Source organism: Hyperolius riggenbachi, chromosome 10, assembly GCF_040937935.1.
Source record: "Hyperolius riggenbachi isolate aHypRig1 chromosome 10, aHypRig1.pri, whole genome shotgun sequence".
Lineage (NCBI taxonomy): Eukaryota > Metazoa > Chordata > Amphibia > Anura > Hyperoliidae > Hyperolius > Hyperolius riggenbachi.
In genome coordinates, this window is record NC_090655.1 from 263782198 (window position 1) to 263797299 (window position 15102).

The 15102-nt window shown below is 45.6% G+C and overlaps 1 protein-coding gene across 1 annotated transcript in view; it reads right to left on the reverse strand.

Annotated features, from left to right (window-relative positions):
• The window catches only part of LOC137537153 (zinc finger protein 208-like), a 289307-nt gene that overhangs the window by 259425 nt on the left and 14780 nt on the right, over nt 1-15102 (reverse strand). Inside the window, exon 3 of the mRNA XM_068259276.1 lies at nt 3113-4655. Coding sequence (XP_068115377.1) covers nt 3113-4655 — 1543 coding nt within the window. The remainder of the gene's footprint in view (nt 1-3112; nt 4656-15102) is intronic.

Here is a 15102-nt window from a genome sequence, read left to right on the forward strand (position 1 = left end):
ATATGGCATGTTCTTTGGTACATCATTAACTAATGGGGATTTCTGAACAACCCTCATGGTCACAGGTTGTACTGTCTCGATCACATGACTTATTGTTCTGGTTTTGTATTCATAACAAACAGCCATCTGTTGTAATACATGCTAAAATATATAGAAAGCAACTTATTTACCTTAATATATAGGTCTATTATTGATCAACTCATTAATTAATAATTCTATGATCACTATACATGATTAATATATCAGCGTATAGCAGGCTTAGCTTCTGCGGTATATATCTCTGATGGGCAAGCCTTGCTTAGCAGGCTGTAATGATCATTGACGTATCTGATGACCAGAATGAGCTCTATGGCCTGGTGCACACCAAAACCCGCTAGCAGATCCGCAAAATGCTAGCAGATTTTGAAACGCTTTTTCTTCTTTTTCTGCAGCGTTTCAGCTAGCGTTTTGCGGTTTTGTCTAGCGGTTTTGGTGTAGTAGATTTCATGTATTGTTACAGTAAAGCTGTTACTGAACAGCTACTGTAACAAAAAACGCCTGGCAAACCGCTCTGAAGTGCCGTTTTTCAGAGCGGTTTGCGGTTTTCCTATACTTAACATTGAGGCAGAAACGCATCCGCAATCCAAAATCTGCAGCAGCCCGGGAGTATGCGTTTCTGCAAAACGCCTCCCGCTCTGGTGTGCACCAGCCCATTGAAATACATTACCCAAGCAGATCCGCACCCGCAAGCAGATCGCAAACCGCAGCGGAAACGCTCCGGTGTGCACTAGGCCTGACAGAACAATAGTCAGTAATTTATTCAAATGTGTGATCACACGTGTTTGGGTGCACAGTAATATACAGGAGTACTGGCGAGTGATAGCCCAGAGTGACAGGGGCTATCAATCATACATAGAGAGTGGTCATACATAGATCGGTCAATCAGAGGTACAGAATCATCAGACAGAATTCTGAGTCGGTATTCAGGTCGGCAACAGATCAGATTGGCAAAGGTACAGAATCAGGAGGCAGAGAGTAATCAGAGGTTCAGGCAAAAGGTCATACACAGAAATAATCAATACAATAATAATAGTAATAATCCTAAGCTATGTGTGAATCCCTGGGGTCCTGCCGGTTCAAACATACCAGGATCTGACTAAGGTCTGAGAGCTTTCACTGTGAAGTTTTCGCAACAACAGACAAAGAGCAAATGACAAGCAGGTCCTAATATACTGTGGATGACTCAAACGGCGCCGCTCCAGCAGCCCAACCAATCAGAATGCTGGATCAAGCAGGCAGCTGTCAGCTGACACGTTTCCTAAGACCATAAGTACGCTAGCGCTCCGCACGCGCGAGCCTGACGCTCGCGAACATCCCCTAACAGACCGGACCTCCCTGACAGCGGCGGGAGGCCCGGAGATGTCGCAGCAGGAGCTGCCGCGATGTCAGATGCGGAAGCGGCGGCTGCGCCGCTATCCGCATCTACAGTATCCATAACACAGGCATTACAGCCAGATCTGAGTAAAGTCAGAACATTTTTCCAGCATTACCTTAATATAAACATAACCTTGTAACGGGAACAGACAGCTTACTGCAGAAAATTACATTAAGGGTTACGCTAACCAACAATCTAACTTTTATTAAAGAATAACTCTGCTTATAATCGTAATATCTTGAGATTCACTTAAATAATCTGCAAAACATTTTAAAACATATATAACCAGCCTAAAGCCAGATGGAGATCATTTCTCTGCATTAATATGAGATTTTCTGACAGCAGCTTTAGTCACAGGAGAGATACTTGGAGATGCATCAGATTTCCATTCTAATAGGAGTTATTTGGTTACATAACACAGAATTGTTTCCAGCAACAGCTTCCCACATTAGTCCATAGCAGTGATTCTGATCCTGGCTCTGCAGACTCCTGGGGTACATTAGCAGCTGTCAGGGGTCCCCCAGGGGCCACAGAGAAATTGTCATCCTCTTTGGGAAAAATTGGTGGATCTGGCCCCCAGGATGTGCAGGAGGTATCCGGCACAGCTGCAGGAGGATAAGCGGCAGTCTGACAGAAGGGCTATGGGAAAATGGCATCTGAAGCCCAGCACTGGAGTCTATTTGTGTCTGCAGTGCTGGACTCCGGCCACCATTTTCCTGTAGCCCAGCCCTGCCTGTCAGCATAGTGCAGGAGGTGTGCAGGCAGAGCTGCTGCAATGAAGATCGGGGAGCAGCGCTGGAGGACAGGAGAGGAGTCACCTGCCAGGTAAGTACATTATTTTTAGGCGCTACCACTGACATCAGGGATATTAGGGGCACTAACTGGGGGGAAACAGAAATAACAACTGTACACTTTAACTCTGCCTAATATGTTTTATGGGGAAACATTGTCTAATGCTGGTAAATGCCGTCTATGTGCTCTTATAGAGGAGAAATGTTGCCTTCTTATGTATATATTTTTTTTTTATATGGGGGGGGGGGGGGCGCAACTGCTGCCTAATGTGTAATTTCTGGGAACCACTGCTACATTATGTGTATTTTTTTAGAGGAGGGAGGGGATGCTGCCAAATTATAACTCTGTTGGGGTTGCCCCATTTATGTTGTCATGATGTATATTGCAGACTATCTTCTGTTAAATCAATAAATATAGTTTTACTTTCCCCACAGAAATACTATTTCAATATATTAAAATGTATACACAAAATAGAAATCATATTATCCAATAGAAAATTAATTGTCTCCCTTTCCTATCCCCTCTTCAGTATTTTTCTCTGGCACATGTAGTAGATCAATAAAATATAATACATTCATACTGTACAATTAATACAATATAATACATACACACATTATATACAATATAATGCATTTGTACAGTTTGCAAAAAGAATACAATTGTTGACCATTTTTTCTGCACTTTAAACTGCAATGAAAAACGTATGCAATGCATTTTTACTCAGCACGTGAATAGGGCTTCTCACCGGTGTGCGATCTCTTATGAATGACAAGATGTGATTTATGCCCAAAACATTTCCCACACTCAGCACACATACAGTATATGGCGTTTCACCAGTATGAGATCTCTTATGAATGACAAGGCTTCCTTTATCTCCCCCAAAAATTCCCACACTCAGCACATGACTATCGCTTCTCATCAGTGTGAGATTTCCTATGAAAGACAAGGCTTGATTTTTGCCCAAAACATTTCCCACACTCAGCACATGAATAGGGCTTTTCACCAGTATGTGTTCTCTCATGTGTGACTAGGTTTGATTTCTGCCTAAAACATTTCCCACACTCAGTACATGAATAGGGTTTCTCACCAGTATGTGTTCTCTCATGCCTGACCAGGTCTGCTCTATTGCAAAAACATTTCCCACACTCAGCACATGAATAGGGCTTCTCACCAGTGTGCGATCTCTCATGTGCGACTAGGCTTGATTTATCCCTAAAACATTTCCCACACTCAGTACATGAATAGGGTTTCTCACCAGTATGTGTTCTCTCATGCCTGACCAGGTATGCTCTATTCCAAAAACATTTCCCACACTCAGCACATGAATAGGGCTTCTCACCAATGTGCGATCTCTCATGTGCGACTAGGCTTGATTTAGCAACAAAACATTTCCCACACTCAGTACATGAATAGGGTTTCTCACCAGTATGTGTTCTCTCATGCTTGACCAGGTCAGATCTATTCCAAAAACATTTCCCACACTCAGCACATGAATAGGGCTTCTCACCAATATGAGATTTCTGATGACTGACAAGATAAGCTTTACTACCAAAACATTTCCCACACTCAGCACATAAATAGGGTTTCTCACCAGTATGTGTTGTCTCATGCCTGACCAGGTCTGTTCTATACCAAAAACGTTTCCCAAACTCAGCACATGAATAGGGCTTCTCACCAGTATGAGATCTGTGATGACTGACAAGTTGAGTTTTACTACCAAAACATTTCCCACACTCATTACATAAAAATGGCTTCTCACCAGTATGAGATGTTTTATGAACGGAAAGGTATGATTTAGAACGAAAACATTTCCCACACTCAGAACATGAATAGGGTTTCTCACCAGTGTGCGTCCTCTCATGTACAGCAAGTTTTGATTTACTCTCAAAACGTTTTCCACACTCAGAACACGAATAGGGGTTCTCACCAGTGTGAGATCTCTCATGTCTGACAAAACTTGATTTAGAACCAAAACATTTCCCACACTCAGAACACAAATAGGGGTACTCACCAGTGTGAGATCTCTCATGACAGACCAGATTTGATTTCAGACCAAAACATTTCCCACACTCAGCACATGAATAGGGCTTCTCACCAGTGTGAGATCTCTCATGACAGACAAGATTTGATTTTCGAGCAAAACATTTCCCACACTCAGCACATGAATAGGGCTTCTCACCAGTGTGAGATCTCTCATGTCTGAAAAGACTGGATTTCTGTACAAAACATTTCCCACACATGGAACAGGAATAAGACCTTCCAGCAGGGGGAGAGCTGTGCTGGGTATGAGGCCCCTCAGGGTTAGACAGGTGAGGGGAGTCTGGGGGAATATTTGGGGTCACCAGGATATCTGCAAGAGACTCTTGTCCAGTGACATCATCATCCGTTGTACAGTCTGTGGATACAGAGAGACGAGTCTCTGAGAGGTTCCTGATGCTGGGACTCCGCCCTGCAAATAGAGAAACATCATCACTTTCTGTTAGAGAATTCTGAGGGGAGGAACAATTATCATTAGGGATGAAAGGAGAGAGGATGGTCGGCACTGCTGTACAGCTTCCTTTATTTGGCAATGTGCAGACAAGTAGGCTGTGTGTTACATCATCACTTCACAGTCCATAAGAAGAGACTAAACACATACCGGTGGGGGGGGGGGGGGGGGGATAATGGTGGTTGCTGGGAGCCTGACGGCAGTTTCACACACAACACAATAATTTTTTGCACAAAATAAAATAATGAGGTATTTAATATAAAAATAAAATAGCTCTATAATAACTATGGGAAAACTATGCACCTAGCACTTTAATACCCATGATGCACTGTTGTTTATCATGCATTTAGTAACTTTAAATGACAACTGAAGCAAGAGTGCTATGGAGGTTGCCATACTTCTATCCTTTTACACAATACCAGTTGCCTGGCAGTCCTGCTGACCCTCTGCCTCTAATACTTTTATCCATAGACCTTGAAAAAATGCAGCAGATCGGATGTTTCTGACATTATTGTCAGATTTGGCAGGATTAGCTGCGTGCTTGTTTCTGGTGTGATTCAGACACTACTGCAGCCAAACAGATCAATAGGACAGCCAGGTAACTGGTATTATTTAAAAGGAAACAAATATTGCAGCCCCCATATTCTTGTCACTTCAATTGCCCTTTAACTTTGGGTCAAGAGGGAATAAGCACTCAAAGGTCCTATAAATAACTTGTGCCCAGCACTTTAGAATAATACAGGTCCTTTTCAAAAAATTAGCATATTGTGATAAAGTTCATTATTTTCTGTAATATACTGATAAACATTAGACTTTCATATATTTTAGATTCATTACACACAACTGAAGTAGTTCCAAGCCTTTAATTGTTTTAATATTGATGATTTTGGCATACAGCTCATGAAAACCCCAAATTCCTATCTCAAAAAATTAGCATATCATGAAAAGGTTCTCTAAACGAGCTATTAACCTAATCATCTGAATCATCTAATTAACTCTAAACACCTGCAAAAGATTCCTGAGGCTTTTAAAAACTCCCAGCCTGGTTCATTACTCAAAACCGCAATCATGGGTAAGACTGCCGACCTGACTGCTGTCCAGAAGGCCATCATTGACACCCTCAAGCAAGAGAGTAAGACACAGAAAGAAATTTCTGAATGAATAGGCTGTTTCTAGAATGCTGTATCAAGGCACCTCAGTGGGAAGTCTATGGGAAGGAAAAAGTGTGGCAGAAAACGCTGCACAACGAGAAGAGGTGACCGGACCCTGAGGAAGATTGTGGAGAAGGACCGATTCCAGACCTTGGGGGACCTGCGGAAGCAGTGGACTGAGTCTGGAGTAGAAACATCCAGAGCCACCGTGTACAGGCGTGTGCAGGAAATGGGCTACCCAGGTCAAGCCACTTTTGAACCAGAAACAGCGGCAGAAGCGCCTGACCTGGGCTACAGAGAAGCAGCACTGGACAGTTGCTCAACTTTTGCATGTCATTCGGAAATCAAGGTGCCAGAGTCTGGAGGAAGACTGGGGAGAGGGAAATGCCAAAATGCCTGAAGTCCAGTGTCAAGTACCCACAGTCAGTGATGGTCTGGGATGCCATGTCAGTTGCTGGTGTTGGTCCACTGTGTTTTATCAAGGGCAGGGTCAATGTAGCTAGCTATCAGGAAGTTTTGGAGCACTTCATGCTTCCATCTGCTGAAAAGCTTTATGGAGATGAAGATTTCATTTTTCAGCACGACCTGGCACCTGCTCACAGTGCCAAAACCACTGGTAAATGGTTTACTGACCATGGTATTACTGTGCTCAATTGGCCTGCCAACTCTCCTGACCTGAACCCCATAGAGAATCTGTGGGATATTGTGAAGAGAAAGTTGAGAGACGCAAGACCCAACACTCTGGATGAGCTTAAGGTCGCTATCGAAGCATCCTGGGCCTCCATAACACCTGAGCAGTGCCACAGGCTGATTGCCTCCATGCCACGCCGCATTGAAGCAGTCATTTCTGCAAAAGGATTCCCGACCAAGTATTGAGTGCATAACTGAACATAATTATTTGAAGGTTGACTTTTTTTGTTTTAAAAACACTTTTCTTTTATTGGTCGGATGAAATATGCTAATTTTTTTAGATAGGAATTTGGGGTTTTTATGAGCTGTATGCCAAAATCATCAATATTAAAACAATAAAAGGCTTGGAACTACTTCAGTTGTGTGTAATGATAAAATATATGAAAGTCTAATGGTTATCAGTACATTACAGAAAATACTGAACTTTATCACAATATGCTATTTTTTTGAAAAGGACCTGTATATACAATACAATCAGTGCTGCACAGTCTGTGCTTTCCACAGAGTCCACAATGTATAAGTGCGATCTCCTCCACCTGTACAGTCAGGCCCAGATTTACCTCACATGAGCCTATAGGCACAGATGTCCTGGCACCTTAAACTTCACTCTACACGGACCTCTAAACCCCTGCCGAAACCGCACCGCAAGTGTGCCGGCTGTCCCAGCTGTTACCTATTCCATACTATCCTTGCCAGTCACACAGCTGCCCCCAAGTATTAGTTAGGTAGCCAGAGATATCCTCAGCATTAAGTAGCTAGAGGTGCCCCCCAAGTATTAGGTAGCCAGAGGTACCCTCAGTATTAAGCAGCTAGAGGTGCCCCCCAAGTATTAGGTAGCCAGAGATATCCTCAGTATTAAGCAGCTAGAGGATCCCCCAAGTATTAGGTAGCCAGAGATATCCTCAGTATTAAGTAGCTAGAGGTGCCCCCCAAGTATTAGGTATCCAGAGGTACCCTCAGTATTAAGCAGCTAGAGGTGCCCCCAAGTATTAGGTAGGCAGAGATATCCCCAGTATTAAGCAGCTAGAGGTGCCCCCAAGTATTAGGTAGCCAGAGGTACCCTCAGTATTAAGCAGCTAGAGGTTCCCCCCAAGTATTAGGTAGCGAGAGATATCCTCAGTATTAAGCAGCTAGAGGTGTCCCCAAGTATTAGGTAGTCAGAGATATCCTCAGTATTAAGCAGCTAGAGGTTCCCCCAAGTATTAGGTAGCCAGAGATATCCTCAGTATTAAGCAGATAGAGGTTCCCCCAAGTATTAGGTAGCCAGAGATATCCTCAGTATTAAGCAGCTAGAGGTGCCCCCAAGTATTAGGTAGCCAGAGATATCCTCAGTATTAAGCAGCTAGAGGTTCCCCCAAGTATTAGGTAGGCAGAGATATCCTCAGTATTAAGCAGATAGAGGTTCCCCCAAGTATTAGGTAGCCAGAGGTATCCTCAGTATTAAGCAGCTAGAGGTGCCTCCAAGTATTAGGTAGCCAGAGGTACCCTCAGTATTAAGCAGCTAGAGGTGCCCCCAAGTATTAGGTAGCCAGAGATATCCTCAGTATTGAGCAGCTACAGCTGCCCCCAAGTATTAGGTAGTCAGAGATATCCTCAGTATTAAGCAGCTAGAGGTTCCCCCAAGTATTAGGTAGCCAGAGATATCCTCAGTATTAAGCAGATAGAGGTTCCCCCAAGTATTAGGTAGCCAGAGATATCCTCAGTATTAAGCAGCTAGAGGTGCCCCCCAAGTATTAGGTAGTCAGAGATATCCTCAGTATTAAGCAGCTAGAGGTTCCCCCAAGTATTAAGTAGGCAGAGATATCCTCAGTATTAAGCAGCTAGAGGTGCCCCCAAGTATTAGGTAGCCAGAGATATCCTCAGTATTAAGCAGCTAGAGGTTCCCCCAAGTATTAGGTAGCCAGAGATATCCTCAGTAATAAGCAGATAGAGGTTCCCCCAAGTATTAGGTAGCCAGAGATATCCTCAGTATTAAGCAGCTAGAGGTGCCCCCCAAGTATTAGGTAGCCAGAGATATCCTCAGTATTAACCTCCCTGGTGTTCTATTAAGATCGCCAGGGAGGCTGCGGGAGGGTTTTTTTTAATAAAAAAAAAACTATTTCATGCAGCCAACTGAAAGTTGGCTGCATGAAAGCCCACTAGAGGGCGCTCCGGAGGCGTTCTTCTGATCGCCTCCGGCGGCCAGAAGTAACATGGAAGGCCGCAACGAGCGGCCTTCCGTGTTTTGCTTACCTCGTCGCCATGGCGACGAGCGGAGTGACGTCATGGACGTCAGCCGCCTCCGATCCAGCCCTTAGCGCTGGCCGGAACTTTTTGTTCCGGCTACGCTGGGCTCAGGCGGCTGGGGGGACCCTCTTTCGCCGCTGCATGCGGCGGAACGCCACGCTGCAGCGGCGATCAGGTAGCACACGCGGCTGGCAAAGTGCCGGCTGCGTGTGCTGCTTTTTATTTGAGCCAAATCGTCCCAGCAGGGCCTGAGCGGCAGGCTCCGGCGGTACTGGACGAGCTGAGCTCGTCCAGACTGCTCAGCAGGTTAAAGAGGAACTGAACCAAAAAAAAGTTACTAAATTGAGCTTCCTTATCTCTTTGAAATTAATGATTAGACACAAAGCACTTGTGAAGGGCAATATAAAAGTAGATATATTTGTGCAATACATCTATGAATAAAAGCGAATGGCAGGCTCCATCTTGCAGTTCTCTCCCTCCATTTTTCAGCTCTCACTCCATGGGAGGTGCAGAGTCTCATTCTGTGGGCGGTGTTACAGTTGGAGTTAGACATGCCCATTCACGCCCACAGAATGAGATTTGCAGCCCAGTGTCATGAGGTCATCATCAGTCGCCCTGTTACAGGAAAGTGACAGCTGTGACTTCTGCTGCTGCCCTGCACTGTACTGGCACACACCTTGATAAAGTATTATTATTTTTTCTCTAACTATGCCTCCTGCAGTGTGAGATCTTGTGCTGTCATCCTGTAGCTCTCCCCATTCGTTTTGTGCCAGATCCCATATCATGTCCTGTAGTCATGCAGCTCTCCCCTTTGGTATCCTGTCCGGCAGAGGTAGGGGGGTAACACTGCAGAGGGAATCCGCTCTTATGTCAAACACCCCCGACCCCCCTTCTCCTCCTTGTAGGTGTTACGCAGGGTGAATCCCCTCTTACATCATCCAGCCGCCCTTGTCCTCCCCTGTAGGTAGCTTGGCAGAGGGAATTCCCTCTTATGTCACCACCCACTGCAAGTCCCCCTTCTCCTACCAGTGCATAGCGCATGGGCTAATTAAGCCTCATTTAAATCACTCGTGATTCAGGTCGGTGATCATCCCAGCTCTCATACACACTAAGAGAGGTTTGGCGCTTCACAGTGTAAGAAAGACTGAACAGGTTTTTTCCCCAAAAAATCATAAATCTATATGCTTCACTGTTAATGCTTCACTCTTTATAAAACTGACCGAATGTCCACTAAAAAAATATGACAGACACGCATATGCTTCACTGATATTACTCCACTCTTGCTAATTTCAGGTAAAACGTTTTATGCCAAAAAACAACCCTTTTAGATACACGATGGCCCCCTCTCGTTATCAATTCACATACACACTAAGAGAGGTTTGGCGCTTCAGTGTAAAAAAGACTGAACAGGTTTTTTTCCCCAAAAAATCACAAATGTTTCACTGTTAATGCTTCACTCTTTATAAAACTGACCAAATGTCCACTAAAAAAATATGACAGGCATGCATATGCTTCACTGATTACTTCACTCTTGCTAATTTCAAAATCTGCTCTGCTCTCTCTTCCCTCCACTGTCTAATCTGATGTCCCTCCTTGTTCCACCATGCCCCTCTCCCTCCTGTCCACTCCACTGGTCTCCTTGCTTATCTATCCTCCCCAGCTGTCAGTTCGCCTCCCTCAGCTGTGCCTCTCTCACATGCGCTGGGCATACACGAGTCGACCCGGTGGCTCGATTAGCCACTGGATCGACTCCCGCCGAGTCCCAGCGGCCGTCTGGATCGATTCCCGCTCGTCTCCGCGGGCGCTTCTTTATGTTCCGCTCGATTCCCCGTTATTGTCCGCCAGCAGGGATCGAGCAGGGAATCGATCCGGCGGGTCTTCAGACCTGTCGCATATTATCAATCGAGCCATCAGCGGCTCGATTGATAAGGAAAAAACGAATAGTGTATGCCCAGCATTACCTCTTGATGTTCCTCCTCCTTCTCACCACTCACACCCCCATGTCCACCCTACAGTCTCCTGGCTTATCTAGCCTCTCTCCACTGCGGGTGCTCGCTTCCAGAGGCGTATCTGGGCAATATAGCACCTATGGCAAACACTGAAATTGACCCCCCCCCCCAAACACACACACACTTCAGCTAGTTTATTATCAGTACAGGCACAGGGTAGCAGCTTGTAGTGGCTGGATAGTGTACTCGTCAAGGGCTCTGCCTCTGACACAGGAGACCTGTGTTAGAATCTTGGCTCTTCAAGTTCAGTAAGCTTGATCTACTCAGTAGCAGACCTTGGGCAAACACTCCCTAACACTGCTAGTGCCTATAGTGCGCGTCCTAGTGGCTGAAATTCTGGTGCTTTGAGTCTGCCAGGAAAAAAAGCATGATATAAATGTGTCTTGTCTCATAATGTACATACTGGGGGTGGCAGGAATCATCACACACTGCAGCTAGTTTACTATTAGTACAGGCCCAGAGTACCAGCTTATACTGTAAATTCTGGAGGTAGCAAAGATCAGCACACACTGCAGCTAGTTTACTATCAGTACAGCCACAGAGTAACACCTTATACTGTACATACTGGGGGCAGCAGAGATCAGCACACACTGCAACTAGTTTACTATCAGTACAGGCACAGAGTAACAGCTTATACTGTATATAATTGAGGTAACATATCAGCACACATTGCGGTTAGTTCACCATCTATGGCGGTGAGTTGGGTGCAGGGTGAGCCGCGAAATATGATTTCCAGTCCAAGTCATAGCAACTTGGAGGGAAAAGTAATTTGGGGTCCGCCGAGGATCAGCACCTCCAACTCACAGCACACCATGCATACACACAAGCAGCCATTCATACACAGGTCCATACATATGCACACATTACATACATATGGCAGCACCTCCAACTCACAGCACACCATGCATACACACAAGCAGCCATTCATACACAGGTCCATACATATGCACACATTACATTCATATGGCAGCACCTCCAACTCACAGCACACCATGCATACACACAAGCAGCCGTTCATACACAGGTCCATACATATGCACACATACATATTGCATACATACTGCACAGCACCTCCAGCTCACAGCACTCTGACATGCTGTCTCCCCTGCACGTGTGTCTGTGTATCTCTCCTCTTCTCTTCCTTCCTAGCGTCTTCACTTTCCCGGGGGAGGGGAGGGGGGAGCTGGACGTGCTTACATTCCAGGCCTCTGCAGTTCTGTTATCAGCCACAGAGCTGTAAATGCCCGAGCAGAAGGGAATGGGAAATGTATATCAGGCTCCAGCCTGATCTAAGTCTATTTATTTTTACAACTAGCAGCTTGTTGCAAACCCCCTCCCCTCTGGTAAAAGTGGTTTGTCCCCGCACACACTGCACTGGCCAAAGACTTCTGACAGGAAGACAGCAGGCAGCGCTGATCTGCAATGGGGAGGCAGCGGGGACAGAGAGCAGCACAGAACAGGGCAGGCATGTATACGCTGTAGCTGTCATGTCGATCTTCACAGGAAGCGCCTGCTGATGACGTGCACTGTCAACAATAGCAGCAGGACCTCTCACGAGGTATTGACTTGGAAGGCCGAATTTGCATAAGCAGAAGGTCTCCCAGTGTCCTTTGCGAGCTAGCAGGGCTGCCGCGGCATCCAACGTCATAGGGGGTGGGGTTTATGGATTAATTGTATATTATATAGTTTATTAACATATTTTTGAACATTTATTGTACTGTTTTTGCCTGCAATTTCTTACATGGATTTCAATGCTCTTTTTACATTTTCTGAGTTCAGTTCCTCTTTAAGCAGCTAGAGGTGCCCCCAAGTATTAGGTAGCCAGAGATATCCTCAGTATTAAGCAGCTAGAGGTGTCCCCAAGTATTAGGTAGCCAGAGATATCCTCAGTATTAAGCAGCTAGAGGTGCCCCCCAGTATTAGGTAGCCAGAGATATCCTCAGTATTAAGCAGCTAGAGGTGTCCCCAAGTATTAGGTAGCCAGAGATATCCTCAGTATTAAGCAGCTAGAGGTGCCCCCCAAGTATTAGGTAGCCAGAGGTATCCTCAGTATTAAGCAGCTAGAGGTGCCCCCAAGTATTAGGTAGCCAGAGGTATCCTCAGTATTAAGCAGCTAGAGGTGCCCCCAAGTATTAGGTAGCCAGAGATATCCTCAGTATTAAGCAGCTAGAGGTGCCCCCCAGTATTAGGTAGCCAGAGATATCCTCAGTATTAAGCAGCTAGAGGTGTCCCCAAGTATTAGGTAGCCAGAGATATCCTCAGTATTAAGCAGCTAGAGGTGTCCCCAAGTATTAGGTAGCCAGAGATATCCTCAGTATTAAGCAGCTAGAGGTGCCCCCCAGTATTAGGTAGCCAGAGATATCCTCAGTATTAAGCAGCTAGAGGTGTCCCCAAGTATTAGGTAGCCAGAGATATCCTCAGTATTAAGCAGCTAGAGGTGCCCCCCAAGTATTAGGTAGCCAGAGGTATCCTCAGTATTAAGCAGCTAGAGGTGCCCCCAAGTATTAGGTAGCCAGAGGTATCCTCAGTATTAAGCAGCTAGAGGTGCCCCCAAGTATTAGGTAGCCAGAGATATCCTCAGTATTAAGCAGCTAGAGGTGCCCCCAAGTATTAGGTAGCCAGAGATATCCTCAGTATTAAGCAGCTAGAGGTTCCCCCAAGTATTAGGTAGCCAGAGATATCCTCAGTATTAAGCAGCTAGAGGTGCCCCCCAAGTATTAGGTAGCCAGAGGTATCCTCAGTATTAAGCAGCTAGAGGTGCCCCCAAGTATTAGGTAGCCAGAGGTATCCTCAGTATTAAGCAGCTAGAGGTGCCCCCAAGTATTAGGTAGCCAGAGATATCCTCAGTATTAAGCAGCTAGAGGTGCCCCCCAAGTATTAGGTAGCCAGAGGTACCCTCAGTATTAAGCAGCTAGAGGTGCCCCCCCAAGTATTAGGTAGCCAGAGATATCCTCAGTATTAAGCAGCTAGAGGTTCCCCTGACTGAAGGGAGATCTGGTCAGTGTAATGCTGAGAGCAGGGTGAGTAACCTCTCATTTACACTCTGCTCGGGACTCTGCATAGGGAATGAGGGAGGGAGGCACTCGGGGAGGGGAGTGAGCCACCTTTCCATCATCATGTGTCTGTAGGCACGTGCCTACAGTGCCTTATGGTAAATCCGGCCCTGTGTACAGTCCTCCGTGCACCTATAACACCTCATTCGAGCAATGTCTTCCTTAGACTACCACTGGGTGCTCCCACCACACCCCGATGATGGACAACTCACCATTAGAAGTGACCCCCTATAGGTGTTATATAGGTTATAGGAGTCTGCAGTACTTTTAGTAGCGATCAAAAGGCTGCTCCCCCCTTGTCTTCTCTTCTTTCTCCTTTCCTCTTTCCTTTTCTTCTCTTTCTCTCTCCCCCTTCTTACGTAGATGACCCCCATATGAAGCTAATTGATATAACCCTTCCTGGCCTGCCTGTCGATCACTGGACGATGGGCACCCAGGATTGGAATAGAATGGCCCGCTACTTGATTGGGCCCTCCCCCATCCCCTTGATTCCCTTCAGCAAGCCCCAGATAGCTGGACTATGTCCTCTGAGGGCTAATTGAAGCTTTCTGATAGTAGTGTTTAAATTTTAATGATACAAATGACTATCTAGCGGTACTACTGATTATTACCCCCTTCCCCTCTGTTATGTAATGTATATATGATGAGCATATCTGTTCAAGATATTCCTTATGTTCCTTCTGTATTAATATGTTATACACTGTCCGAATTGTTTAAAACCTTAAAACTTCAATAAAATTTTGAAACAAAAAAAAAAGGCTGTCCCTCTGCCTGTATGCTGAACTCCTCTTCACTCTCCCTCTGGAGTTCCATGGACCAATCACCTCAAACTATAAACCGTACACTTGCCATAGTGAAATAACGCTAGACAATTTATTAAAAGGTAAAGATTTGCACTCACATTTAAAAGAAGCTAAAATCAACATGTGTTTTATTGGTCTCTCCCCCGCTGGTGGGTCGTTGGACCAGCTACCATCATTCGCTGCAATGCTGAGATGCCTGAACTGCGCTGCTCCATGCCATCCATATGGCCCCCCACCTATCAGAATGACATCATCAAGCCGGGACCCGACACTTACGTCAGAGCGAGTAGGGATGCCGGCCAGAGGGGAGTGACGATCGTCAGGGGAATGTTGGGAAGATGAGTGGATCCTGTTCTTCCCCTCATACCGCCGCTGCTCTAATAGTAATCAGGAGCCAATCGTGATGGCTCCTGATCACTGAGGGGTGATGTCAGCTGTCATATGACAGCTTAATCTCCCCTCTCAGGTGTGCATGT